Raw genomic sequence first — 26,707 nt, 5'->3', positions numbered from 1 at the left:
AGCCGAGGTGGCACAGTGGGTAGAGTGCTGTACTGCAGGCCATTAAAGGTGACTGCTAGATCTGCTGGTCAGCAGTTCAAATCTCATCACCCGCTCAAGGTTGACTCAGCCTTCCATCCTTCCGAGGTGGGTAAAATGAGGACCCGGATTGTGGGAGCAATAGGTTAAAAAGTGCTATTGCTAACATGTTGTAAGCCGCCTTGAGTCTAAGGAGAAGGACTGCATAAAACAGAAACATAGAAACATAGAAACATAGAAGTCTGACGGCAGAAAAAGACCTCATGGTCCATCTAGTCTGCCCTTATACTATTTTCTGTATTTTATCTTAGGATGGATATATGTTTATCCCAGGCATGTTTAAATTCAGTTACTGTGGATTTATCTACCACGTCTGCTGGAAGTTTGTTCCAAGGATCTACTACTCTTTCAGTAAAATAATATTTTCTCATGTTGCTTTTGATCATTCCCCCAACTAACTTCAGATTGTGTCCCTTTGTTCTTGTGTTCACTTTCCTATTAAAAACACTTCCCTCCTGGACCTTATTTAACCCTTTAAGATATTTAAATGTTTCGATCATGTCCCCCCTTTTCCTTCTGTCCTCCAGGCTATACAGATTGAGTTCATTAAGTCTTTCCTGCTACGTTTTATGCTTAAGACCTTCCACCATTCTTGTAGCCCGTCTTTGGAGCCGTTCAATTTTGTCAATATCTTTTTGTAGGTGAGGTCTCCAGAACTGAACACAGTATTCCAAATGTGGTCTCACCAGCATTCTATATAAAAATAAATCGAATAAATAAATTAGCTGAGATTATTTTTAAGAAGGGCATTCAAACTCCAAACTCTCGTTCTTGATTACAGCTGCATCTGCGCGCACAGCTGCTTTGGTTGGGCTTAGGAATGCCACTGATCACAATGGTTTCTCTCTAGCTGTTGTGTCAGGTTGGCACTGAAAATCAGGTGTGCCTATCTAAAGCTTCAATGAACGCACCCAAAACTTTCTAAAGGTCTCCTTTCCAAACGGCCCATTTCCCCAGCTTCTTCTCACCTGCCAGCCAGGCTCGAGTCTCTAGAAGTTCCTCCGTCATGTTGTCCAGAAGGTACTCAGCAGGTACACTGAGGAGTATGGAGGAGACTGAAGACAGAAGGCCATGCCGCACATATCTGCAGAAGGAAGAAATGCCCTGGTGAACGCATGCAGGAATAGCAATATTCATTCATTCATTCATTCATTCATTCATTCATTCATTCATTCGACTTCTATGTCGCCCAATCCCAAAGGACTCAGGGCAGCTTACAATATAATATAATACAATACAAAAAGATACAGCAGTAAAAAGAAGTCGACTATAATCTCTGGAAACTAACCCCAATAAAACCCATTTATATAAAAACTAGTCCAATCTATGCATGCACACCATTCATAAATTTACTTACAATTTACGCATGGTACGTTTGTATATATGTTTGGTTTTATAATAAGGGTTTTTTTAGTTGTTTAGTATTGGATTGTTACATGCTGTTTTTTGTCACTGTTGTTAGCCACCCCGAGTCTGCGGAGAGAGGTGGCATACAAATCAAATCAAATCAAATCAATCAATAAAATAATAAAATAAAATAAAATAAAATAAAATAAAATTTGGCCATGAAACATGGACAATTCATGGCCCCCAGGCCTGCCGGCAAAGCCAGGTCTTCTTGGCCTTGTGGAAGGCCAGTAGGGTGGGAGCAGTATGGACATCGGGGAGTAGTTGGTTCCATACAGCTGGGGCAGCCACAGAGAAGGCCCTCCCGCACGGTCACGGCAACCTGCATTGTTTAGTCAATGGGACCTGGAGGAGGCCAGCTCTGTGTGCTCTTACTGGTCTCTGGGAGGTATGTGGCAAAAAGCGGTCCTGTAAATAGTCTGGTCCTGAGCCATATAGGGAATAGCCATAGCACATCTCGTATGTCACTTCACAGCCCTCTCTAAGCAGTTTTACAGAGTCAGCCCTTTGCCCCCAACAATTTGAGTCCTCATTTTACCCACATCAGAAGGCTGGAAGGCTGAGTCAACCTTGAGCCTGGCGAGATTTGAACTGCCAAGTGCAGGCGGCCAGCATCAGCAGAAAGTAGCCTGCAGTACTGCACTCTAACCATGGCGCCACAGTGGCTCATTTCCTCTGCAATGGATAGGCCACGGGCCTGAATCTGTTTTGCAGTGGGCTGTTTTTCTACAAAAACAAAGGTGTTTTTGCCTTCCCCCAGCCCCCAGGAGCTCTCTGCAGGCCTCCCAAACCTTCTGCGCACCCCATTTTTTGCAAAAAATGGGGCAGGGGGCAGGGCTTCAGGAGGCTAAAAACGGTTATATTCGGTGTATAAGATGTACTAACATTTCCACCCTCGTTCATTCATTCATTCATTTATTCATTTATTCATTCATTCATTCATTTATTGGACCTGTGTGCCACCCCTCTCTGTGGATTCGGGGCAGCTCCCAACAAAAATAATATACAATAACACATCTGAAATCCAATTAATACAAGATAACTAATCTAAAACCATTCTAAAAAGACTAAAACATTAAAGATCATTCGTTCAGATTCAAACCACAAATATATCACACATTCGTTGGCCAGAGTCTAGGGTCTAGTGACCCCAAGCCTGGAGACATAAATAGCTTTTGGGTTATAGATTTTACATGCACTTTTCAAATTCACCTAGGTCACTTTTCCTGCTAGCTGGGGAATTCTAGGAGTAGACATCCAGCCCGTCTTAAAACCCCCGAAGTTGAGAAACACAGATTTAAGGTGTTCACAAAAAACCTACGTGTCGGTGTGGAAACGCAGAGCCCAGACAAACTCCAGCAATGCCTTTCCCATTGCAGGTGTTACCTGCCAAAAAGAGAGAGAGAGAATAATAATAATAATTTATTGGATTTGTATGCCGCCCCTCTCCGTAGACTCGGGGCGGCTAACAACAATGATAAAAACAACATGTGACAATCCAATAATAAAACAACTAAAAACCCTTATTTATAAAACCAATACCATGCATAACTTGTAATGGCCTAGGGGGAAGGAATATCTCAACTCCCCCATTCCTGGTGGTATAAATGAGTCTTGAGTAGTTTACGAAAGACAGGGAGGGTGGGGGCAATTCTACTCCAGGGGGAGTTGGTTCCAGAGGGCCTGGGCCGCCACAAAGAAGGCTCTTCCCTTGGGGCCCGCCAAACGACATTGTTTAGTCGATGGGACCCGGAGAAGGCCAACTCTGTGAAAGAAAATCCAGGTGAGCAAAAAAGAGAAGGAGCATCTCAAAGAGACACAGATAATGGAAATGAGAGATGGCTCTGAGTCATCAGACATTCTGAGATAGGAATTCCAAAGAATGATAAAGTTAACAGGAAGGAAAAGGCTCAGGTGTTTTTTAATCACATGGCAATTGAGATGGGCCGTATCCGCCCTACCTAAGGCCTTGGTTTCAGGTATTCAGCATGCCCCAAAGATGCTGAGGAGGTGCCACTACTGATGAGGCCACCACTGAAGTTTTCAGTGCCCCCAGTGGCAAAGGACACAGAGGCCACTAAGGGCTCCAACAGTCCATGAGAAAGCTCTCCATTCAAGAGGATGTAGAAAGGGAAGGGAGAAGGGAAGGAATGGAGAGGAAGTAGGAAGCGGGAGAGAAGGAGTAAGAAAGTAGAGGGAGGAGATGGGAGATAGAGGGAGGGGAGCGTAAAGAAAAGAAGGAAAAACAGACTGATAAATAACAGCATAAAATAGGTGCCAGAATAGGATAATGATTCATGATAGATGGGATTTAAAAAAGCAGAATTATGTATATTATTGACATGTTTTAAGGCAGTGGTTCTCAACCTGGGAGTCAGGACTCTTTGGGGGTCGAATGACCGTTTCACAGGGGTCATCTAAGACTATGGGAAAAGACCAATTTCCCCTGGTGTTAGGAACTAAAGTTTCTTGGAACATATTTTTACAATCCGACCAATCAATAGAATAGAATTCTTTATTGGCCAAGTGTGATTGGACACACAAGGAATTTGTCTTGGTGCATATGCTCTCAGTGTACATAAAAGAAAATATAGATTTGTCAAGAATCATAAGGTACAACACTGATTGTCATAGGGGTCAAATAAGCAATAAGGAAACCATCAATATTAATACTCTTAGGATACAAACAACAAGTTACAGTCATGTAGTCCTAAGTGAGAGGAAAAGGATGATAGGAATGATGAGAAAAAAACTAGTAGAAATAGAAGTGCAGACTTAGTAAAAAGTTTGACAGTGTTGACGGAATTATTTGTTTAGTAGAGTGATGGCGTTCTTGTGTCTAGCTGTCTTGGTGTGCAGTGCTCTGTAGCGACCTTTTGAGGTAGGAGTTGAAACAGTTTATGTCCAGGATGCCAGGGGTCAGTAAATATCAGGGGTTAAGCAGTCAGTATTAAGGGGTCACGGCATTAGAAAGGTTGAGAACAACTGTTTTAAGGTATATGCATTGATGTATCACTGGAAATTCTGGAGAGAAAAATATATATTTTTAAAAAACTTCTGCATTCTTCTCACCGTGGCATTCGCAGCAAAGTACACAAGAATCGACAATGTGTGGGCCAGTCGTCCCAGGACCAGGTGATCGTCCCCCAAGAGGTCAAAGGTTGTCAGAGGCCTGCAGGGCAGAGAGAAAGCAAATGTTTTTATTGGCTTAGCAAGCCGTGGGCTGGGCAACAGTTCCACTTGGGGTTCACCTCGAATTGCTTGAAGCTCAAGGTAATACAGAAGTGGGGGAACTACGGCCCCTTTATAGAAACATAGAAACATAGAAGTTTGACGGCAGAAAAAGACCTCATGGTCCATCTAGTCCGCGCTTATACTATTTTCTGTACTTTATCTTAGGATGGATATATGTTTATTCCAGGCATGTTTCAGTTCAGTGACTGTGGATTTATCTACCACGTCTGCTGGAAGTTTGTTACAAGGATCTACTACTCTTTCAGTAAAATAATATTTTCTCATGTTGCTTTTGATCTTTCCCGCAACTAACTTCAGATTGTGTCCCCTTGTTCTTGTGTTCACTTTCCTATTAAAAACACTTCCCTCCTGGACCTTATTTAACCCTTTAACATATTTAAATGTTTCGATCATGTCCCCCCTTTTCCTTCTGTCCTCCAGACTATACAGATTGAGTCCATGAAGTCTTTCCTGATACATTTTATGCTTAAGACCTTCCACCATTCTTGTAGCCCGTCTTTGGACCCGTTCAATTTTGTCAATATCTTTTTGTAGGTGAGGTCTCCAGAACTGAAAAACCGTATTCCAAATGTGGTCTCACCAGCACTCTAGATAGCGGTATCATAATCTCCCTCTTCCTGCTTGTTATACCTCTAGCTACGCAGCCAAGCATCCTACTTGCTTTCCTTACCGCCTGACTGCACCGTCCACCCATTTTGAGACTGTCAGAAATCACTACCCCTAAATCCTTTTCTTCTGAAGTTTTTGCTAACACAGAACTGCCAATGCAATACTCAGATTGAGGATTCCTTTTCCCCAAGTGCATTATTTTACATTTGAAAACATTAAACTGCAGTTTCCATTGCTTTGACCATTTATCTAGTAAAGCTAAATCATTTACCATATTACAGACGCCTCCAGAAAGTTATGACTCTTGGACTTCAACTCCCAGAATTCCCGAGCGAGCCAGCATTGCTGGCTCAGGAATTTTGGGAATTGAAGTCCAAGAGGAAACCCGCTCCAAAAGTGTTGTGAGTGAGTCTAGATCAACTTTGATAATGTCGGATGATGAGGAAGAAGAAGAACCAGGGCCATTTGAATACATTGAGCCCATGGCCTTGCCAGCCGACACAGAAAGTGAAGGGGAGGAAGACGAGGGTGAAGAGGTGTTAATGCAGACTATTTCTGAGTTGGAGGAGGAGGGAGACCTTATGGACAACAAACCACTGTTAGATCCTACATTCAGAAGATTACAGAGCAGACAGCAGAAATTGTACGGGAAAAGGAAGTGATCTGTACTACGTATTTCCCCGAAAATAAGTCAGCGTCTTATATTAATTTTTGCTCCCAAAGAGATGCTACGTCTTATTTTCAGGGGATGTCTTATTTTTTTTCAATGAAGAATTCACATTTATTGCTGAACAACAAAAGAGAACATTTATTATATACTGTACAGTAGTTGTCATCACAAACCAGCATAACCAGACAAACGAATCCCAGCGATCGGTTAGGTCCCACAGAGTTGGCCTTCTTCGGGTCCTGTCAACTAAACAATGTCGTTTGGCGGGACCCAGGGGAAGAGCCTTCTCTGTGGCGGCCCTGACCCTCTGGAACCAGCTACCCCCGGAGATTAGAACTGCCCCCACCCTCCTTGCCTTTCGTAAACTTCTTAAAACCCACCTCTGCCGTCAGGCATGGGGGAATTGAAACATCTCCCCAGGGCATATACAGTTTATACATGGTATGTTTGTGTGTATGTTTGTTTTTAATAATGGTTTTTTTAGTGTTTTTTAAATTATCAGATTTGTTTTACATTGTTTTTATTGTTGCTGTGAGCCGCCCCGAGTCTACGGAGAGGGGCGGCATGCAAATCTAATCTAATCTAATCTAATCTATCAATAAACAAACAAACAAACAAACAGTGAATCCTATCAAGAATTTCTTACTACTACCGTACCATTATGTACTACTATCGTGTTGGATGTGTTTTAAATCTGATTGATGCAGCGTTTTGGGATGCAATTTATGGACAGCAGTGTTATATATGTTCCATTCGGGAATGCTGCGAAACGAAACGTCTCCTACGTCTTACTTTCGGGGGATGCCTTATATTAGGCAATTCTACGAAACCTCTCCTATGTCTTACTTTCGGGGGTATGCATAGTCTAGAGTGGCTGATTCGTCACTAGAGCTATATAAAGATTGGGAGTCTGGGTAAATGAGCTGGGGTGGTGCAGCAGGTAGAGTGCTGTACTGCAGGCCATTGAAGCTGACTGTAGATCTGTAGGTCAGCGGTTCAAATCTCATCACCGGCTCAAGGTTGACTAAGCCTTCCATCCTTCCGAGGTGGGTAAAATGAGGACCCACATTGTGGGGGCCATATGCTTTCTCGGTTAAAAAGTGCTATTGCTAACATGTTGTAAGCCGCCCTGAGTCTAAGGAGAAGGGCGGCATAAAAATCGAATGAATGAATCCTTTGTGGAGTGCAAGTATTCTTCATAGAGGCTGTTTTATTTATTTTATTTATTTTTATTTTATTTATTAGATTTGTATGCCGCCCCTCTCCGAAGACTCGGGGCGGCTAACAACAATAAAGAAGACAATGTAACAAATCTAATATTAAAAACAGTCTAAAAACCCCCAATTTAAGAGACCAATCATACAAACAAGCATACCATGTATAAATTCTATAAGCCTAGGGAGAAGGGAAAAATTACAATTCCCCCATGCCTGACGACAGAGGTGGGTTTTAAGGAGCTTGCGAAAGGCAAGGAGGGTGGGGGCAACTCTGATATATGGGGGGAGCTGGTTCCAAAGGGTCGGGGCCGCCACACAGAAGGCTCTTCTCCTGGGTCCCGCCAAATGACATTGTTTAGTCGACGGGACCCGGAGAAGGCCAACTCTGTGGGACCTAACCGGTCACTGGGATTCGTGCGGCAGAAGGCGGTCCCGGAGATATTCTGGTCCGATGCCATGAAGGGCTTTATAGGTCATAACCAACACTTTGAATTGTGACCAGAAACTGATTGGCAACCAATGCAGACTGCGGAGTGTTGGAGTAACATGGGCATATTTGGAAAAGCCCATGATTGCGCTTGCAGCTGCATTCTGCACAATCTGAAGTTTCCGAACACTTTTCAGAGGTAGCCCCATGTAGAGAGCATTACAGTAGTCGAGCCTCGAGGTGATGAGGGCATGAGTGACTGTGAGCAGTGAGTCCCAGTTCAGATAGGGCCACAACTGGTGCACCAGGTGAACCTGGGCAGGGTGCTCTAATGAAGTTTTCCAGGGTGCTCTAATGAAGTTTCTCAGAAATCACAGCTTCTAGCCATGAAAGAACTTTTACCCAAAAAGCAGTAAGTTGTCTGAACTTTTGGGGAAGCTGCCAGTATTCATGATGTATGTGGAATTTTATCTATCTGGGACAGTAATGATTTAGTCCTTGGCACGGCTCCTGGAGCAATTAAACTATAGACCTGAGTTTGGAATTCAGGGTTGCCGCGAGCTAATGAAATTAGCTGGAAATGAGATGATTGGTTGATTATTCGGACAAAACCTGTTATGAATAAAGTTATTAAAGAAGAATTTCATGAGCATTTGCAATCTGTGTAATAAAGGGAAGGAACAAAAAAGAGTTGAAGATTGAAGGGGTTTCCTCACCTGTCAAAGTTCTGAAGAAGTGGGAAGAAGAAATGGCCAGCAACTGGAGCAAACTTGTTTGGAGTGCCCGACTGTTCTGCTTGGGACCTGCAGCCCTGTTTCAGACAAAAGAATTAAGGGTTGGGTAAGAGGCAACAAAAGACGCTTTGACAATAGGACAGGTGGAGTTCTTCCTCCCAAAACAGACCCATAAAAGAGTTTCTTTGCTTGCAAGAGATTCAGTCAGATTCAATCTGCATAACCAGACAAACTGTGAATCCTATGAAGAATTCCTTACTACTACCGTACCATTATTTCCATGTACTGTACAACTATTATACTTTCTTCAAATATATATTATATATGTTCCATTCAGGAATGCTGCGAAACGAAACATCTTCTAGGTCTTACTTTCGGGGGATGCCTTATATTAGGCAATCCTGTGAAACCTCTCCTATGTCTTACTTTCGGGGGTGACTTATTTTCAGGGAAACAGGGTAGGATTTCAGACTAAAGAGAGATGCTCCTCAACCACCCAGAGGTTGTGTTTAACTCCAGTGTCATTTTTTTTTGTCCAAAGTCATTATGTGAAGTCAAAGGTTGGCCTGATACAGTTTGGTAGTGATAGAGGGGAGTGAAAGAGAGAGAGAGAGATGGCACCACACATTCCTTTCTGCAGATGCCATAGTAACTAACACAGGGAGGAATCAGGGATCCTGCATAGGATTGGTCCTCATGACTGCACTTGTGGATGTGGAGATGTGATATGGGGTTTTGACCCGGATGTAATCTAAGGGACTCAAGAGTTGGAATGATTCAAGTCGAATCCAGATAGGGCTGTTAATAAATCGTACCCTGCGAGAAGCACAGGCGTGGAAGTGATTTATTTCTCAGATGCTATTTGGTTCGCTGTCAGCAATTCCAACTCTGACACCCTGCTGAATGTTGTGGTTAGCTCTGGCCCAGCTCCTGCCCCAAGGACTGTGGATGTGGGGGAGACATCCACATGCTGCAGGCCTGTTTTGCCCCCCGGTGGAATCTGCTGATGAAGGCTCCTCTGACCAAGAAGACATGAGTGACAGGGAGGAGGAGAGTGTGGCAGACAGCTCAGAAGGAGATCAATTATCTAGTTCCTCCTTGGATTCAGAACAAGAGTTAATGATACAGCCACGCATGCGGAGAGCGATGCATAGGCAACAACAACTGAGAGATTATTATCAAAGAAAATGAGGCCACCTGTGGTTGGGTGGGGCTGGGGTCATTAGTGAGGCTGCTATAAATAGCAGCCTGTGAGTTTGGCCATTGTGGAGGATTATCTGATCGTGGTGTTTCGTGACTGCTTTACTGACTTTGACCTTTTGTGTGCTGATTTTTCCCCGCTTTGAAACTAAACCAGGGCAAAGTGTGTTTCACTTTGTGAAAGAAGGACTGTGAATTGCCTCACAGCTGCAAACTAAGTATCACAGAACTGATAAGGGACTTGTGCAAATTACCGGTTTGTTTGGAGACGAGTGCTCTTTGCTATACCAAAAGAGGGCTTGGTTGAAGTGAATTTTCATTATAACGAACATTGTTTTGAATTTTCAAACGTATGTGTCTGAAATTTGTACCTGTGGATTTTTGGGAGGAGTCTACCAGAGAGCCCGACAGAACACTGAATAGAGGCCAAGTGGTTCACCCTGAGCGGTTGTGAGATACTGAAGGGTTTGCCGAGGTTAAAAGGTTCAACTTAGTGGATTTTCCTGACCCACCTTTGCAAACCTTCTGGTCTTGTTTCTGATCCTCTCATCCACCACTTTCTTCCAGTCTGGAGAAGAAGAGTTATGAGAGATGATTTGGATACTGGGGTGATTGGCATTTGGTTTGGAAGGAGATGAAGCTGGCCGAGACAATTCCTGGGCAGACACAGCCAGCACCTGGATGGAGAAACCAGAAGCTATGAGTGGAAAGATTGCAACAACAAGCATCTTAAAACTGCCAAGGTTGAGAAAGATTGAATTAAACCATCCCTGGCAGGTACCATAACTATCAGTCTCTTCTTTGCAATCTCCAAAAATTGAAAATTCGCCACCTCCATAAATAGCAATAGAAGTAGTACATAAGACATACAGTGGTACCTCATCTTACGAACGCCTCTTCTAACGAACCTTTCAAGATACGATTTTTTTGCCTCTTCTTCCGAACTATTTTCACCTTACGAACCCAAGCCACTGCTGCTGGGATGAAGGGGTTTCTTTTTTTCCCCCTTTTTTGAAGAAAGAAAAGGGAGGGGAAGCTTGGAGGGGGAAAGACTTTGCATTAACAAAAGTAGGAGAACAGCGTGCTTGCAGAGGCACTGAAAGGGTGTCTTTTGAAGAAAGAAAAGGGAGGGGCGGCTTGGAGGGGGAAAGACTTTGCAGAGAACAGCGTGCTTGCAGAGGCACTGAAAGGGTGTCTTTTGAAGAAAGAAAAGGGAGGGGCGGCTTGGAGGGGGAAAGACTTTGCATTAACAAAAGTAGGAGAACAGCGTGCTTGCACAGGCACTGAAAGGGTGTCTTTTGAAGAAAGAAAAGGGAGGGGCGGCTTGGAGGGGGAAAGACTTTGCATTAACAAAAGTAGAACAGCGTGCTTGCACAGGCACTGAAAGGGTGTCTTTTGAAGAAAGAAAGGGAGGGGCGGCTTGGAGGGGGAAAGACTTTGCAGAGAACAGCGTGCTTGCAGAGGCACTGAAAGGGTGTCTTTTGAAGAAAGAAAAGGGAGGGGCGGCTTGGAGGGGGAAAGACTTTGCATTAACAAAAGTAGAACAGCGTGCTTGCACAGGCACTGAAAGGGTGTCTTTTGAAGAAAAGGGAGGGGCAGCTTGGAGGGGGAAAGACTGCATTAACAAAAGTAGGAGAACAGCGTGCTTGCAGAGGCACTGAAAGGGTGTCTTTTGAAGAAAGAAAAGGGAGGGGCACCCCCCCCTTGCCTTTCTTCCTTCCCACTCACCCTTTAGCCTAGCCTTGCTTCTTCCACCCACCCCCTTTAGCTGCTCCTCCCTGCCCTCTGTTCGCCTCCCTTCTAAAGTTTGGGATTTTCCTGAAGGATTTGTACCCATTATTTGCTTTTACATTGATTCCTATGGGAAACATTGTTTTGTCTTACGAACTTTTCACCTTACGAACCTCCTCCTGGAACCAATTAAGTTCGTATCACGAGGTACCACTGTATATTGCTTCATGGTGCTTCACAGCCCTCTCTAAGTGGTTTACAGAGTCATTTTCTCACCCCCAAGAATCTGGGTCCTTGTTTTACCAACCTCGAAGGATGGAAGGCTGAGTCAACCTTGAGCCTGGTGAGATTCGATCTGCCAAATGGCTGCAGAAGTAGTACTGCACTCTAACCACTGCGCCACCGCAGCTGATATAGATCATTCCCTTGTGGCACAGATTTCCCCATTAGAAACTTCATTCCGCCTTATATTTAAATGGGATTTAAAGTTAACTCCAACTTAAATAGCTTCTGCAAACAGGGGTCACCTACATCCAGGATGTCCATCCGTTGACGCAGACTGTAATTCAGGCAGTAGAATTCTGAAGTTAGATATTTGGCCACCTGGAAAAACAAGGAGGTGAAGCATTTCTTCAGATGTTTTTCATGACTTCTGCATTTTTACAATTCTCCCTTTATTTATTTCCACGAGTGACAAGGTCGGCACAAAAGACAAGGCAAGGAATTCCAGTAGCAACCGTAAAGATGCTTTGTGTCTTAGAACACTGAGTTCCTTGCTCATTCCTAGAAAGACTCCTGATCCGTGTCCTTCTAGCGCTGATTTTCTACTGCTCTGGAGTATAGGAAGAGGAACCCTGTACTCCTCCAGATGTTGAACTCCACTTCCTTGTGTGAAGTAAGATGGCTGAGTTTTCCACAAGTACCAGGAATTCTCCACCCTTTTTCCCAGCTCCTTCGCTAACCTCACTACGAGGTTGCGAATCCTTTCACCAAACGGTCAGCAGAAGGACTTACTCGGATGGGGTCTGTGATAGTAAGAGCCACCATGGCCCCTTGCCGAAGCCCCACGAACCCTTCAATGTAGCTCTTCTCTTCCAAGTGGAGCAGGACTTTTGCCAGTTCCACGCTCATCTATGCAAAAGGAACACGATCCTGAATTTACTATGCAAATCCTGAATTTACATTGCAATGCTAAATTTACATTGCAATGCTAAATTTACTATGCAATGCTGAATTTACTATGTAATCCTGAATTTGCTATGCAATGCTGAATTTACTATGCAATGCTGAATTTACTAAGCAAATCCTGAATTTACATTGTAATCCTGAATTTACATTGCAATGCTGAATTTACTAAGCAAATGCTGAATTTACTATGCAAATGTTGAATTTACAATGCAATCCTGAATTCACTATGCAAATGCTGAATTTACTATGCAATGCTGAATTTACTATGCAATGCTGAATTTACTATACAATCCTGAATTTACTATGCAAATGCTGAATTTACTATGCAAATGCTGAATTTACTATGCAAATACTGAATTTACTAATTTACTATACAAATCCTGAATTTACTGTGCAATCCTGAATTTACTATGCAAATCCTGAATTTACTATGCAATCCTGAATTTACTATGCAATCCCCGAATTTACATTGCAATCCTGAATTTATTATGCAATTTACCATACACATGTTCAATTTAATTCAGGGCAAATTCATAATCCTGGATCGACTATAGAATGCTGGGTACCGGAAGACAACTATATGCAGCTCCGCTGAATCTATAGGGCGCTGCAATCTGAGGAATCAGCAGTTCCTCTTTTCCGTGTTAATTCCTCGCTTACGCTCTACAAGACAAACTGGGAAACCTGCAAACTCGGAAACCACTGCACCACCTCGGCTCTATCTCTTTACCTCTTGAGCAGTGGCTGCGTCCCTCCGGATCAAAGTTTCCAGGACGCCCAAAGCGGCTTCGTATTTTTCGGCATCTTCCGATCCCGTCAAAACTGAAGAAACAGAAGAGGGGAGTGTGAAAACATGGAGCGTGTGAAAACAAGGACACACACCGCACGATAAAAGGAAAACCCAATTCTAAAGTCCAGAGAGTCCACACCCACAATCCTGAACAGCAAAACCCACAATCTTGATGAAACAATGAATCAGATAAACTGTCATGAGGCTAACACACCAGGCTGCACTTTTATCTGTAGCACTAATTACAGCAGCCCCACCTAACCATAGGTGGCCTCATTTTCTCTTATAATAATCCTTCAGTTGTTGTCTCCTATGCATCGCTCTACGCATGCGTGGATGTGTCATTAATTCTTGTTCAGAATCCAGGGATGATACAGATGACTGATCTCCTGGGCTGTCTGCCCAACTCCCCTCTTCCCTGTTACTCACACTTCCTCACGACATCGTCGGCAGATTCTACTGGGAGCAAAACAGGCCTGCGGCATGTGGATGTCTCCCCCACCTCCACCTCCACATTCCATGGGGCAGGAGCTGGGCCAGAGCCAACCACAACAGCCCCCTATTTTCCTTCCAAAAAACTAAGATGTATCTTATACTCTGGTGCGTCTTATACTCCGAAAAATACAGTAAATCCTTCCATCTCCCACCATCCAGTCAGAGCTGAAGAAGTTTTTGGATGGGAAGCGAAACGTCTTCAGAGAAAAGCAGATGCCTCTTGAAAAAGCACCTTTGGCACAGCCATGACTTGGATGACCGAGAGTCTCCGTAGACATCCAGTCTTTAGATTTCATTGCAAGATCTGATCATGCAACTACTTTATTCAACAGATGACAAACCCAGCAAGGTGTAAATCGGTCCGTTTCCCCAAATCTGAACCCTGTGATGGACAGAGAGAACAGTTCTCATCAGCTGGGCGAAGCGAATACTGGCACCTCTTTCTTTTTCTCTTACTTTCAAAACAGTCCCTGATGTAGGTGGGAGCTCTGGTTTTCTTCAGCTCTTTATCCTGGGACATGTCATAAGGGACGAGGTCATCATCGCTGCAAAAGGAATCCGTGAAAGATTAATATCTCTTCCTTTTCTATATACAGTGATACCTTGTCTTACGAACTTAATAGGTTCCAGGACGAAGTTCGTAAGGTGAAAAGTTCGTAAGACGAAACAATGTTTCCCATAGGAATCAATGGAAAAGCGATTAATGCGTGCAAGCCCCAAATTCACCCTTTTTGCCAGCCGAAGCGCCCGTATTTGCGCTGGTGGGATTCCCCTGAGGCTCCCCTCCATGGGAAACCCCACCTCCGGACTTCCGTGTTTTTGCGATGCTGCAGGGGAATCCCAGCAGGGGAATCCCACCAGCGCGAAAACAGGCGCTTCAGCTGGCAACGGATTTCGCTGAGGCTTCCCTCGCTGGGAAACCCCACCTCTGGACTTTGGTTGCCATCCGAAGTGCCCGTTTTCACGCTGGTGGGATTCCCCTGCTGGGATTCCCCTGCAGCATTGCAAAATCCAGAGTTGGGGTTTCCCATGGAGGGGAGCCTCAGGGGAATCCCACCAGCGCGAAAACGGGTGCTTCGGCTGGCAACGGATGTCTGGAGGTGGGGCATCCTGGCGGCGGGTTCATAAGGTGAAAATAGTTCGGAAGAAGAGGCAAAAAAATCTCAAACCCTGGATTCATATCTCGAAAAGTTCGTATGACGAGGGGTTCGTAAGACGAGGTATCACTGTACATTCATTTACAAATCCAATTAAACCTTAAACATATCTATCTTTTCCATTTTGTGTGTGCGTGCGTGCGTGTAGCATATTTTTGCTGATAATGAAAAGGAAGGGAGACTAGTATAGATCTATTTTGAGTTTATTATACTCTCATCAGCTAACCATACCCATACCGGGAATTGAACCTTGGGAGTCTGCCTTGTAAGGCAGTGGCTTTAACCTTTATACTACAGGCTTTCCTTCTCTCAGCTTGTTCCAGGGAAGAGTTATGTGTATTTTTTCTGTTGAATCACCCTACCTATCGAGTTCTGACCCAGCTCCCTTTTCAGGGTCTTCAGAGGCATCTGAGTGTGGTGGTGTCATCGTGGTATGTGGAACCACGCTGGAGTTCACGTTGGATGTGCTGCCCCTGTAACAGGAAAAACAAGCGATTTTTAAATGTTATTCTTCTGGTTTACCAAATGTAGGTAATGCCCACCTCAATATCTGAGGGTTTATACGCTTAGTCCCTGATTCTCTTTACATGGCAGGTGATTTCTGGTTATGGAATTTTAAGATGTTCAAGATATCTACACACCCCTCAAATCATGGACATAAAATGCTTCAACTTCTACCCTCAAAACGACGCTATATAGAGCACTGCACACCAAGACAACTAGACACAAGGACAGTTTTTCCCCCTGAATGCCATCACTCTGCTAAACAACTAATTCTCTCAACACTGTCAAACTATTTACTAAGACTATATTACTATTCTTCTTCTCATCCTTCCCAGTACCTATCTCTTCCCACTTATGACTAGAACCATGTTGCTTGTATCTTTACAATTTATATTGTTTTGTTTCCTACAATTTGATTGCTTATAGGGTAACCTATGACTAGCCTAGCTCTGTTAAAAAAGTGCTATTGCTAACATGTTGTAAGCCGCCCTGAGTCTAAGGAGAAGGGCGGCATAAAAATTGAATAAATAAATAAATGAGTAAATAAATAAATGACTATCTCTAAGTGTTGTAACTTATGATTCTGGATGAATGTATTTTATTTTTCTTTATGTACACTAAGAGCATCTACACCAAAGACAAATTCCTTGTGTATCCAATCACACTTGGCCAATAAAGAATTCTATTCTATTCTATTCTATCTTATTCTATTCTATATTCTATATTCCAGTGTTTCCCAACCTTGGTAACTTGAAGATATTTGGACTTCAACTCCCAGAATTCCCCAGCCAGCGAATGCTGGCTGGGGAATTCTGGGAGTTGAAGTCCAGATATCTTCAGGTTGCCAAGGTTGGGAAACACTGCTATATTCTATATTCTATTCTATTCTATTCCAGATGTCATAAGATTGTTCATGAACCTCAGGATGATATACCTGATTCTGCTCTTCGTTCACCTTTTAAAAAAAATAGTTTTTATTCAACTGTTTTTAAAACAACATTGAATACAAACCACACATTTAAAAAAAACACATAAACAGCATACCACTTCTACATCCTTAGCAAGGTAACACTAGGAACAGGTTCAAGAGGTCATCAGGACTCGAGCTGACAATATGAAACCTTGTCTTCTGCTCCACCAAAGTCACCAGGACAAAAAAATAAAACACGTGAATCTCCATAGAAGGAAGCTAAACCGTACCTAGTGTCCGGGGGCTCGAAGTCTGACGTCTCTCCCAGCCTTTTGGTTAACAAGGATTTCAGTTCTTTAATCTCATCATCTTCTTCATACTGAAACATTTGACATGTTAACAATTATAATTTGTTAAAGAGATTATTTGTGGACCCAGGTTTTCTGACCTAGGTTTCCTGATAAATCATAAAACGCAAACTTACCCCCCCCCCAAAACCCTCTTTTTATTTCAACTGCTGTGAATTATGTTCGTTCATGATAAGTCTCTTTTTATATATATAAATAATCTTTATTAAATATACAATTTTAAAAAAAGGAAAGATAAGGGGAGGGGAAGAAAAATAATCATGACCCAATGGAAAAAAAAAAGCAATAACAGTACAAGCGGAATAATATACAGAAGTATACAGCTTCCATAGTGGTGAGTATTAATACATAATAAAAGTATGAAAAGAAAAGGGTACTTTAAGGCTTTTCTCATTATATTCACAGAGTTGATTATTAGTAATCAACTGTATCGATTTAAACTCTGTCTAAATCTTGTAAAATCAATATTCACATTTTTTGGTTCAGTCTTAAAGATATCACTTCTTTAGAAATTTTTAACGGGGGACGAAGAAAGGGAAAGGGAAGAAAAGAGAAAAAAGAAAAAAAAAGGGGAGAAAAAGCAGAAGAGAGAAAGAAAAAGTAGAGAAGAAAAGAAGGAAAAACCAGCAAAGGCTGGTACAGTGATCTCTCGGTTAGCGCGGGGGTTACGTTCCAAGACCTCCCGCGCTAACCGATTTCCGCGTTATACTGGATGCGGAAGTAAAAACCACCATCTGCGCATGTGCACCATTTTTTTCATGGCCGCACATGCGCAGATGGTGGAGTTTGCGTGTGGGCGGCGGGGAAGACCAAGGGAAAGTTCCTTCAGCCGCCCAACAGCTGATCTGCTCCGCAGCGCGGAAGCAGCGAGGAGCCGAAGATGGGGTAAAGGCAAAGGGGAAACCCCATCTTCGGCTCCTCGCTGCTGCCGCGCTGCGGAGGGGATCAGGTGTTGGGCGGCTGAAGGAACCTTCCCTTGGTCTTCCCGCCGCCCAGGCAAAGGGGAATCCCCAAGATCGCTTGCCGCTTTGCAGCTTGGAGCCTTGCTTCGCCTCCTTCGCTGCAATAGGCAAGCGGCAAGCGATCTTGAGAAAGAGAGAGAAAGGAGGGCGACTTGCCAGTCCACGCCCCCCTGGATGAACAGCCTCGCATGGCCCCAGCGCCGGGCTCCGCTGTTGCCTCCGCCCCCATTCGGCTCTGCAGCTGAGAGGCCTTCCCGGCAGAGCCCTCCCCAACAGCTCCCGCCGCCAGCGCAAAAAAGAAAAGAAAAAAAAATCCCCAAAAGAGGCAGGCACAAAGCGGGGGCACAAGGGGAGCTGCCCGGCAGAGGTTGCTTTTTTTCTTCTCGTGGGCAAGTGGAGGGGGGGAGAGAGAAGGGAGGAAGAGAGTGTGAGAGAGGAAGAAAGAGAGAGAGAAATGATAGAAAAAAGGGGAGAAAAAAGAGAAATGAGAAAATGATTGAAGCAGAGAATGACAGGAAAGAAAGAGAAAGAGACAGAGAAGTGACTCTTGGTGATGACGTATGACGTCATCGGGTGGGAAAAACCGTGGTATAGCAAAAAAAAACGCGGACTTATTTTTTAATTAATATTTTTTGAAAAACCGCGTTGCAGCGTTTCGCGCTAATCGAGAACGCGCAAATCGAGGGATCACTGTACATCATTGTCATATGACGTTGGGTTCCTACTTATCTAATGTGAATTAGTCTGACAGAAGTCTGCCAGTCTTTTGCAAGGCGGTTGATAATTTGATTGATTTTATTTTATTTTATTGGATTTGTATACCGCCCCTCTCCGTAGACTCGGGGCGGCTAACAACAGTAGTAAACGGCATATGACAATCCAATATTAAAACAGTTAAAAACCTTTATTGTAAAACCAAACATACATACAGACATACCATGCATAAAATTGTAAAGGCCTAGGGGGAAAGAGTATCTCAGTTCCCCCATGCCTGCCGGCAGAGGTGGGTTTTAAGAAGCTTACGAAAGGCAAGGAGGGTGGGGGCAATTCTAATCTCTGGGGGGAGTTGGTTCCAGAGGGTCGGGGCCACCACAGAGAAGGCTCTTCCCCTGGGTCCCGCCAAGTGACATTGTTTAGTTGACGGGACCCGGAGAAGACCCACTCTGTGGGACCTAAGTGGTCGCTGGGATTCATGCAGCAGAAGGCGGTCCCTGAGATAATCTGGTCCAGTGCCAACCTTTATCACTCTTGACACCCTGCCAGAGACCAGATTGGCAAGGAGTCTTACAAGGCTAAACAGAATGGAGCTGCTGAGTTACACCGACCAGAATTGAACTAAGTTGCTTTCTACAACGAGCAGAAAAAAAGAAAAAAAAGATTAAAAAATCGCTCTAGCTGCTTGCCTGAAACACCAAGGCGGGCCCTTCCGGTGTTATCTTGGAGCTGACTCCTTCTGCTACGGCCATGCCCATCCGACGGATCCGGGGCAAGTTACTGTCCAGGTGGCATTTCATCCCCTCCATCAGGATGGCAAGGAGCTCTGAAAAGGCAAGTCGGAAGCGAATGGAACAAGTTCAAGCCAGATCAACACATCCAACATAAAACATCTGGAGTCTGAGTTTCAGCACCTCCTACTCTAGCGCTTGCTTTATGGACCTTTTCCCCATTCCTCCTCTGATTCGTCCCACTCCTATTTTGGCTAAAGAGGTTTTGGGGAGGGGAGAAGGGAGGGATTGAGAAGGAAGGGCTGCCCACGGCTCTAATAAGGAAGCTGCTCTTGAAGAACCCGAGACCAGAGAAAAGGAGTCAATTCTGCCCAGTCCTCTCCAAGTTATCTTTAAATATTAATAATAATAAATAAATAAATAAATAATAATAATAATAATAATAATAATTAGATTTGTATGCTGCCCCTCTCTGAAGACTCAGGGCGGCTCATAACATAACAATAGTACAATACATTACAAATCTAATATTAAAAATTTAAAAAGTCAATTAAAAACATTAATATAAAATAATCAATATCATAAAATCACAACTACGCACTCGTACACACTCAACCCAATTAATCATACTACAGAGGTCAGAGAAATAAATAAATATTTAAGTACTTTATTGTCATTGTATGCACAGTATATACATACAACGAAAGTTACATGATGCCAGAGACCAGTCCCAACACACATAACAATCCCCCCACAAATAAAAAATGCCCCACCCACCACAAATTCCCCACCCTGAACCACCCAAATATTTACACAACAGACCAAGTTTGTTTGTTTGTTTGTTGGATTTATATGGCGCCCCTCTCCGAAGACTCGGGGTGACTTACAACATATAAAAGGAAGCAATAAAATACAATGGCTAAATCCAATTAATTAAAACTAGACAAACTAATCTAAAATTGCCAACTATGTTAAAAATCAATCATACCCATTTAGACATTGACCATACATAACATTTGTCCGCCAGGATCTAATTGCTCCAAGCCTAGCGACATAAATGAGTCTTGAGACTCTCTTGGAAAGCAAGGAGGGTGGGGGCAGGGTGAATCTCTGAGGGAGAAGCTGATTCCAGAAGGCCGGGGCCCCCACAGACAAGGCTCTTCCCCTAGGCCCCGTCAAGCAACATTGTCTAGTTGACGGGATCTGGAGAAGGCCAACTCTGCGGGACCTCACAGGTCACTGGGACTCATACAGGGGGTGGACAAAAAACTGGAAACACCTTGCAGCTCTTCCGTGGAATCCAGATTTGTGAAGCTCCCTTCGAACAGTTTTTGTGGAAACTGGGTTCTGTACGTGTCTATTGAGCTCTGCAGTGATTTTAGGAGCTGCGGTCTTGCAATCCGCTCTAATAATTCGCTTTAGAGTCTGATGGTCTCTCTGACAACTTCGACTTTCGACCAGACCTGTGCTTGGCTGAGGACGTTTTCCCTTCTCTTTCAAAAGCAGTCATTACTTTTGAGACATGACCTCTTGAAACGCTAAACATTCAGGCACTTTCTGTTACACTAGCGCCTGCCATTCGAGCACCAACAATTTGGCCTCTTTGAAAGACTTGACAGGTCTGCCATTTCTAGAAGGTTATAACCAATTTCCTTAAATTTCTATTTAAAAAGGCAGTTTAAAAAAACATATCAAATAACAGAATTAAAAAAACCCAAACATTAAAATATGTCAAGTTTTGATTGATTTGTTCAAACAAAAAGTCAGGTGTTCCCATTTTTTTTGTCCACCCCCTGTACTAATACTGTTCTTTCCCCTCTTTTACCTTGTCGGCTGGTTGCGATGTCCTCTTCTTCCAGGTGAGAAAGACAGAGAAGGATGGCTTTGCTAATGTACAGCTGTTGCTCAGCTGGCGAGTGTTTCACGGCACTGCTGCTACTCCAGGTCTCCAGCAGCTCTCTCAGAATCTGCGTCAGAAGCTCAGCATCAGGTCTGAGTGGACTTTCAGCACTGTCCCATCCTGTCCCATCCCATCCCACCGCACCCCTTTGGACCTGAAGGGCCTATTTTTGACCTGCAATGTGCTTTTGCGAGCCGGGGAAAGCGAAAACGGGATGTGCGGAGGCCAAAAACCTATTTTTTTCTTGCTTTCTGCCTCTACATGGGGCTACCTTTGAAAAGTGTTTGGAAACTTCAGATCGTGCAGAATGCAGCTGCGAGAGCAATCATGGGCTTCCCCAAATATGCCCATGTCATACCAACACTCCGCAGTCTGCATTGGTTGCCGATCAGTTTCCGGTCACAATTCAAAGTGTTGGTTATGACCTATAAAGCCCTTCATGGCATCGGACCAGAATATCTCAGGGACCGCCTTCTGCTGCACGAATCCCAGCGACCGGTTAGGTTCCACAGAGTGGGTCTTCTCCGTGTCCCGTCAACTAAACAATGTCGTTTGGTGGGACCCAGGGTGGCCCCGGCCCTTTGGAACCAACTCCCCCCAGAGATTAGAATTGCCCCCACCCTCCTCGCCTTTCATAAACTTCTTAAAACCCACCTCTGCCGTCAGGCATGGGGGAACTGAGATATTCTTTCCCCCTAGGCCTTTACAATTTACGCATGGTATGTCTGTATGTATGTTTGGTTTTTATAATAAGGGTTTTTTTTAGTTATTTTAGTATTGGATTGGATTGTTACATGCTGTTTTTATCATTGTTGTTAGCCGCCCCGAGTCTACGGAGAGGGTCGGCATACAAATCCAATAAATAAATAAATAGATTAGATAGATAGATAGATAGATAGATAGATAGATAGATAGATAGATAGATAGATAGATAGATAAATAAATTTAAAAAATCTAGGTGCATCTTATAGTCCGAAAAATACGGCAACCCTTCCATTAATGCCCTGCTTACTTTGGTCAGTAAGGAACGACGCGTGGTGTCCAGGGCAAGGTAGCCAAGGAGAGTCTGCAACACCGTGGTCTGGAAACAAATCAGAGAGTTTATACATCGACAAATTCTAGAAACCATCCCAAGAAGAAAGCACTTGCTAGCAGGGCTGGAGGTGCCATGGAAGCAACAATTACAGCTGGTCCTCGACTTTCCACGTTTCGTGACTCTGGAAGCCACAAGGGCACTGAAAAAGTGACCTTAAACACTTATAACTGTCACATGGTCAAAATTTTGGCTGCTTGGCAACGGGCCTGTATTTACCATGGGGGTAAAAAAGGAGGTGGGTGAGTGATCACACTATGAGCCATGATGGTGCAGTGGTTAGAATGCAGTACTGCAGGCTAATTCTGCCCCCTGCAGTTTGGCAGTTCGAATCTCACCAGGCTCAAGGTTGACTCAGGCTTCCATCCTTCCAAAGTGGGTAAAATGAAGATCTGGATTGTTGGGGGCAAAATGCCGACTCTGTAAACTGCTTAGAGAGGGCTGTAAAGCACTGTGAAGTGATATATACTTCTCCAAAAAATAAAGGGAACACTCAAATAACACATCCTAGATCTGAAGGAATGAAATATTCTCCTTGAATACTTTGTTCTATACAAAGTTGAATGTGCACAACAGCCTGTGAAATTGATTGTCAATCAGCGTTGCTTCCTAGGTGGACAATTTGATTTCACAGAAATTTGATTTACTTGGAGTTATATTGTGTTGTTTAAGTACAGTACAGTGTTCCCTCGATTTTCGCGGAGGATGCGTTCCGAGACTGCCTGCGAATGTTGAATTTCCGCGAAGTAGAGATGCGGAAGTAAATACACTATTTTTGGCTATGAACAGTATCCCAAGCCTTCCCTTAACACTTTAAACCCCTAAATTGCAATTTCCCATTCCCTTAGCAACCATTTAGATTATTACTCACGTTTCTTTATTAAAATTTATTTTAAAAAAATATTTATTAAAGGTGGACAAAAGTTTGGTGATGATATATGACATCATCGGGCAGGAAAAACCGTGGTATAGGGGAAAAAACTCGCAAAGTATTTTTTTAATTAATATTTTTGAAAAACCGTGGTATAGACTTTTCGCGAAGTTCGAACCCGCAAAAATTGAGGGAACACTATATTCCCTTTATTTTTTTTGAGCAGCGTATAAGCCTAAGGGCTATTGCTATTAAGGGTTTGGTGGTTTATAAACAAAACTCCGATCCATCTGAAATTATGATTTTTCCCTAATGCTCAGGCCATTCCTCAACGTAAGTGCTATTAAGTGTTATTTGTGATCTTCCCAGGTTGGCTTCTGATAAGTAAAGCCATTGGGGAAATCTGGGTTTGCTTAAAAACTGTGTCACTCACTTAACGCAGCAATTTATTTATTTATTCATTCATTCATTCATTCTTTTATTTATTTTATTTATTTATTTTTATTTTTTAATTTTTATGCCGCCCTTCTCCTTAGACTCAGGGCGGCTTACAACATGTTAGCAATAGCACTTTTTAACAGAGCCAGCATATTGCCCCCACAATCCGGGTCCTCATTTTACCCACCTCGGAAGGATGGAAGGCTGAGTCAACCTTGAGCCGGTGATAAGATTTGAACCACTGACCTTCAGATCTACAGTCGGCTTCAATGGCCTGCAATACAGCTCTCTACCTGCTGCGCCACCCCGGCTCTTTAACAACAATGGCAAAAAACCCCAACAACAACAGATTGTAAAGTCAGGCAAAATTCACTGAATTGGTCCTAGATGTGGTCATAAATTGAGAACTACCTGCCTCACAGAGACTCCTGATAAGAGAACTGAATCTGATATCCATGTCCTCACTTTATAATGGGATTGTGAATTTGACTGTCGTGTTTTAATTCTTGCTTGCAAAATAATAAGACCTCAAGTCTTTTCAAAAGTGGATAACTCCCATCTCGCTGACCTCTTTAATTCCCCCAATGAGAAACTCACCGGAAAGCTGTATTGAAGCAGCAACAATTTTTGTGTGATCACAAACTGGGCCTTCTTGTTTTTGACCACCAAATTCCCCAGCAATCGTGACAACACAGAGGGCCTAGCAAGGCAGACAAACACAATTACAGTGATCAAATTCAGGTACAGTGGTGCCTCTACTTAAGAACTTAATTCGTTCTGTGACCAAGTTCTTAGTAGAAAAGTTTGTAAGTAGAAGTAATTTTTCCCATAGGAATCAATGTAAAAGCAAATAATGCATGCAAACCCATTAGGAAAGAAATAAAAGCTCGGAATTTGGGTGGGAGGAGGAGGAGGAAGAAGAGGAGGAGGACAGTCACTGCTGAAGGAAAAAGGTGAGGTTAGGGGAATCAAAAAAAGCATTTATTTTCTCTGGGCACTGGCAGAGGTTTATTCCCTCTTCAAGCACCCAGAGAAAGGCAAATGCTTCGTTCATTCTAGACTGCCAAAGCCTCTTTAAGCGCTACCGAAAGGCTCCTCTGGCAACCCAGAAAAGCCCAAGATTGCCGGGATTAAAGGGGGAACAGCAGGAAACTGACCGGGCCTTCGTGCCGCTCTCAAATTTCCTTTCTTAAGTAGAAAATGCTTCTTGAGAAGAGGCAAAAAAATCTTGAACACCTGGTTCTTATCTAGAAAAGTTCTTAAGTAGAGGTGTTCTTAGGTAGAGGTACCACTGTATGTTAATACTGGGCTGTTTTCTTTTGGGGTTTTTTGTAAAATTTATTTTTTATTTTTCAAATATAACAGAAAGGAAAAAAAAACATACACAAAACATATACATACAACATTTGGGAAACGAAAGTTTCCCCACTTTTTTTTTGAATGTTCGATCAGAGAAATTTGCTTCTTTCACATAATATTGGTTCTTTAATTCTTTTATTTGACGTGTTGCTTTGCTTGAATTTTTATTTAATTCTTCGCTGTTCTTTCCTTTAACCAGTCGTAAAATTTTCTGCCCATATTTTATAATAATCTGAATCTTCCTTTCCCTCTAATTTTTTGGATAATCTGTCCATTTCCACACAGTCCAATATTTTTTTAATTACTATATTTTCTTCTGGTGCTGGGCTGTTTTGAAGAGGCAGCATCAGATGAGAAATATATGAGAAACTTCAGATCGTGCAGAATGCAGCTGCGAGAGCAATTATGGGCTTCCCCAAATATGCCCATGTTACACCAACACTCCGCAGTCTGCATTGGTTGCCGATCATTTTCCAATCACAATTTAAAGTGTTGGTTATGACCTATAAAGCCCTTCATGGCACCGGACCAGATTATCTCAGGGACCGCCTTCTGCCGCACGAATCCCAGCGACCAGTTAGGTCCCACAGAGTGGATCTTCTCCGGGTCCCGTCAACTAAACAATGTCGCTTGGCGGGACCCAGGGGAAGAGGCTTCTCTGTGGCGGCCCCGGCCCTCTGAAACCAACTCCCCCCAGAGATTAGAATTGCCCCCACCCTCCTTGCCTTTCGCAAGCTACTTAAAACCCACCTCTGCTGCCAGGCATGGGGGGATTGAGATCCTCTTTCCCCCTAGGCCTTTACAATTCTATGCATGGTATATATGTGTGTATGTTTGGTTTTTATATTAGTGGGTTTTTAAATCGTTTTTAGTATTAGATTACTATTGTACACTGTTTTATTGTTGCTGTTAGCCACTCCGAGTCTCCGGAGAGGGGCGGCATACAAATCCAATAAGTAAGTAAGTAAGTAAGTAAGTAAGTAAGTAAGTAAGTAAGTAAGTAAGTAAGTAAGTAAGTAAATAAGTAAATAAATAAGTAAGTAAGTAAATAAGTAAATAAGTAAGTACCGTAAATAAGTAAGTAAGTAAGTAAGTAAGTAAGTAAGTAAGTAAGTAAGTAAGTAAGTAAGTAAACCAACCAACCAACCAACCAACCAACCAACCAACCAACCAACCAACCAACTATTGGAACATTGCTATCATGTCTCCTCTGGTCCTTCTCTTCACTAGGCTAGCATTCATTTTAACTTGCAGCAGAAGGGTCTCTGGAGGGCTGCTAGCACAGTGTTTCCCAACCTTGGCCACTTGAAGATATTTGGACTTCAACTCCCAGAATTCCCCAGCCAGCATTTGCTGCCTGGGGAATTCTGGGAGTTGAAGTCCAAATATCTTCAAGTGGCCAAGGTTGGGAAACACTGTGCTAGAACACTAAAGGTTCATGTGTCATATCACCAAACTTCCCCCAGTAACTCTTACCCTGGGACTGCCTGGACCAAGCCACAGACCACTGCTTCCATCCAACGATCAGGCACGCTCTCAAACAGCCGCCAACAAATTCTCTGCCAGATACAATCAGACTGGGTGCGACTGGTTAGGTGGGGCACCAACGCGCCCAGGATTTCTTCTGCATTAAGAAACACCAAAAAAGAGGATGTAGTTAAAAAAAATTTGGACTGTGCTGAGATGGATATGATGACAAGAAGGCTGAACGATCAAGAAGAATCTGACTTTTATACTATCTGGAACAAAATCTATACATGGATAGATAAGAATAAAGTTGAATATAAGGTTATGAAAACTGTATGAATATAATCAAATGTTACTGATATTTTTAGTTGTTGCTATTGTTGTTGGTTTTTCTTTTTTTTATCAATTTAACTTTACATGTATTAGAATATG

The 26,707-nt window shown here is 43.2% G+C and overlaps 1 protein-coding gene across 3 annotated transcripts in view; it reads right to left on the bottom strand.

Annotated features, from left to right (window-relative positions):
• Positions 1-26,707, bottom strand: part of TELO2 (telomere maintenance 2) — a 44,505-nt gene that overhangs the window by 10,052 nt on the left and 7,746 nt on the right. For 2 of the 3 annotated variants that reach the window (XM_070761070.1, XM_070761071.1), the window contains 16 exons: positions 26,285-26,432; positions 24,047-24,149; positions 22,060-22,128; positions 20,973-21,114; positions 19,106-19,242; positions 16,663-16,751; positions 15,321-15,431; positions 14,258-14,346; positions 13,247-13,338; positions 12,343-12,459; positions 11,860-11,931; positions 10,110-10,274; positions 8,380-8,474; positions 4,558-4,657; positions 2,807-2,871; positions 1,047-1,162 (listed from right to left, as the gene is read on the bottom strand). In XM_070761070.1, the coding sequence (XP_070617171.1) occupies positions 1,047-1,162; positions 2,807-2,871; positions 4,558-4,657; positions 8,380-8,474; positions 10,110-10,274; positions 11,860-11,931; positions 12,343-12,459; positions 13,247-13,338; positions 14,258-14,346; positions 15,321-15,431; positions 16,663-16,751; positions 19,106-19,242; positions 20,973-21,114; positions 22,060-22,128; positions 24,047-24,149; positions 26,285-26,432 (1,710 nt within the window). The remainder of the gene's footprint in view (positions 1-1,046; positions 1,163-2,806; positions 2,872-4,557; positions 4,658-8,379; positions 8,475-10,109; positions 10,275-11,859; positions 11,932-12,342; positions 12,460-13,246; positions 13,339-14,257; positions 14,347-15,320; positions 15,432-16,662; positions 16,752-19,105; positions 19,243-20,972; positions 21,115-22,059; positions 22,129-24,046; positions 24,150-26,284; positions 26,433-26,707) is intronic. The other variant, XR_011559847.1, reaches the window with a different exon arrangement.

This window comes from Erythrolamprus reginae, chromosome 9, assembly GCF_031021105.1.
Source record: "Erythrolamprus reginae isolate rEryReg1 chromosome 9, rEryReg1.hap1, whole genome shotgun sequence".
NCBI lineage: Eukaryota > Metazoa > Chordata > Lepidosauria > Squamata > Dipsadidae > Erythrolamprus > Erythrolamprus reginae.
This window is presented reverse-complemented; position numbering and strand designations above follow the sequence as displayed.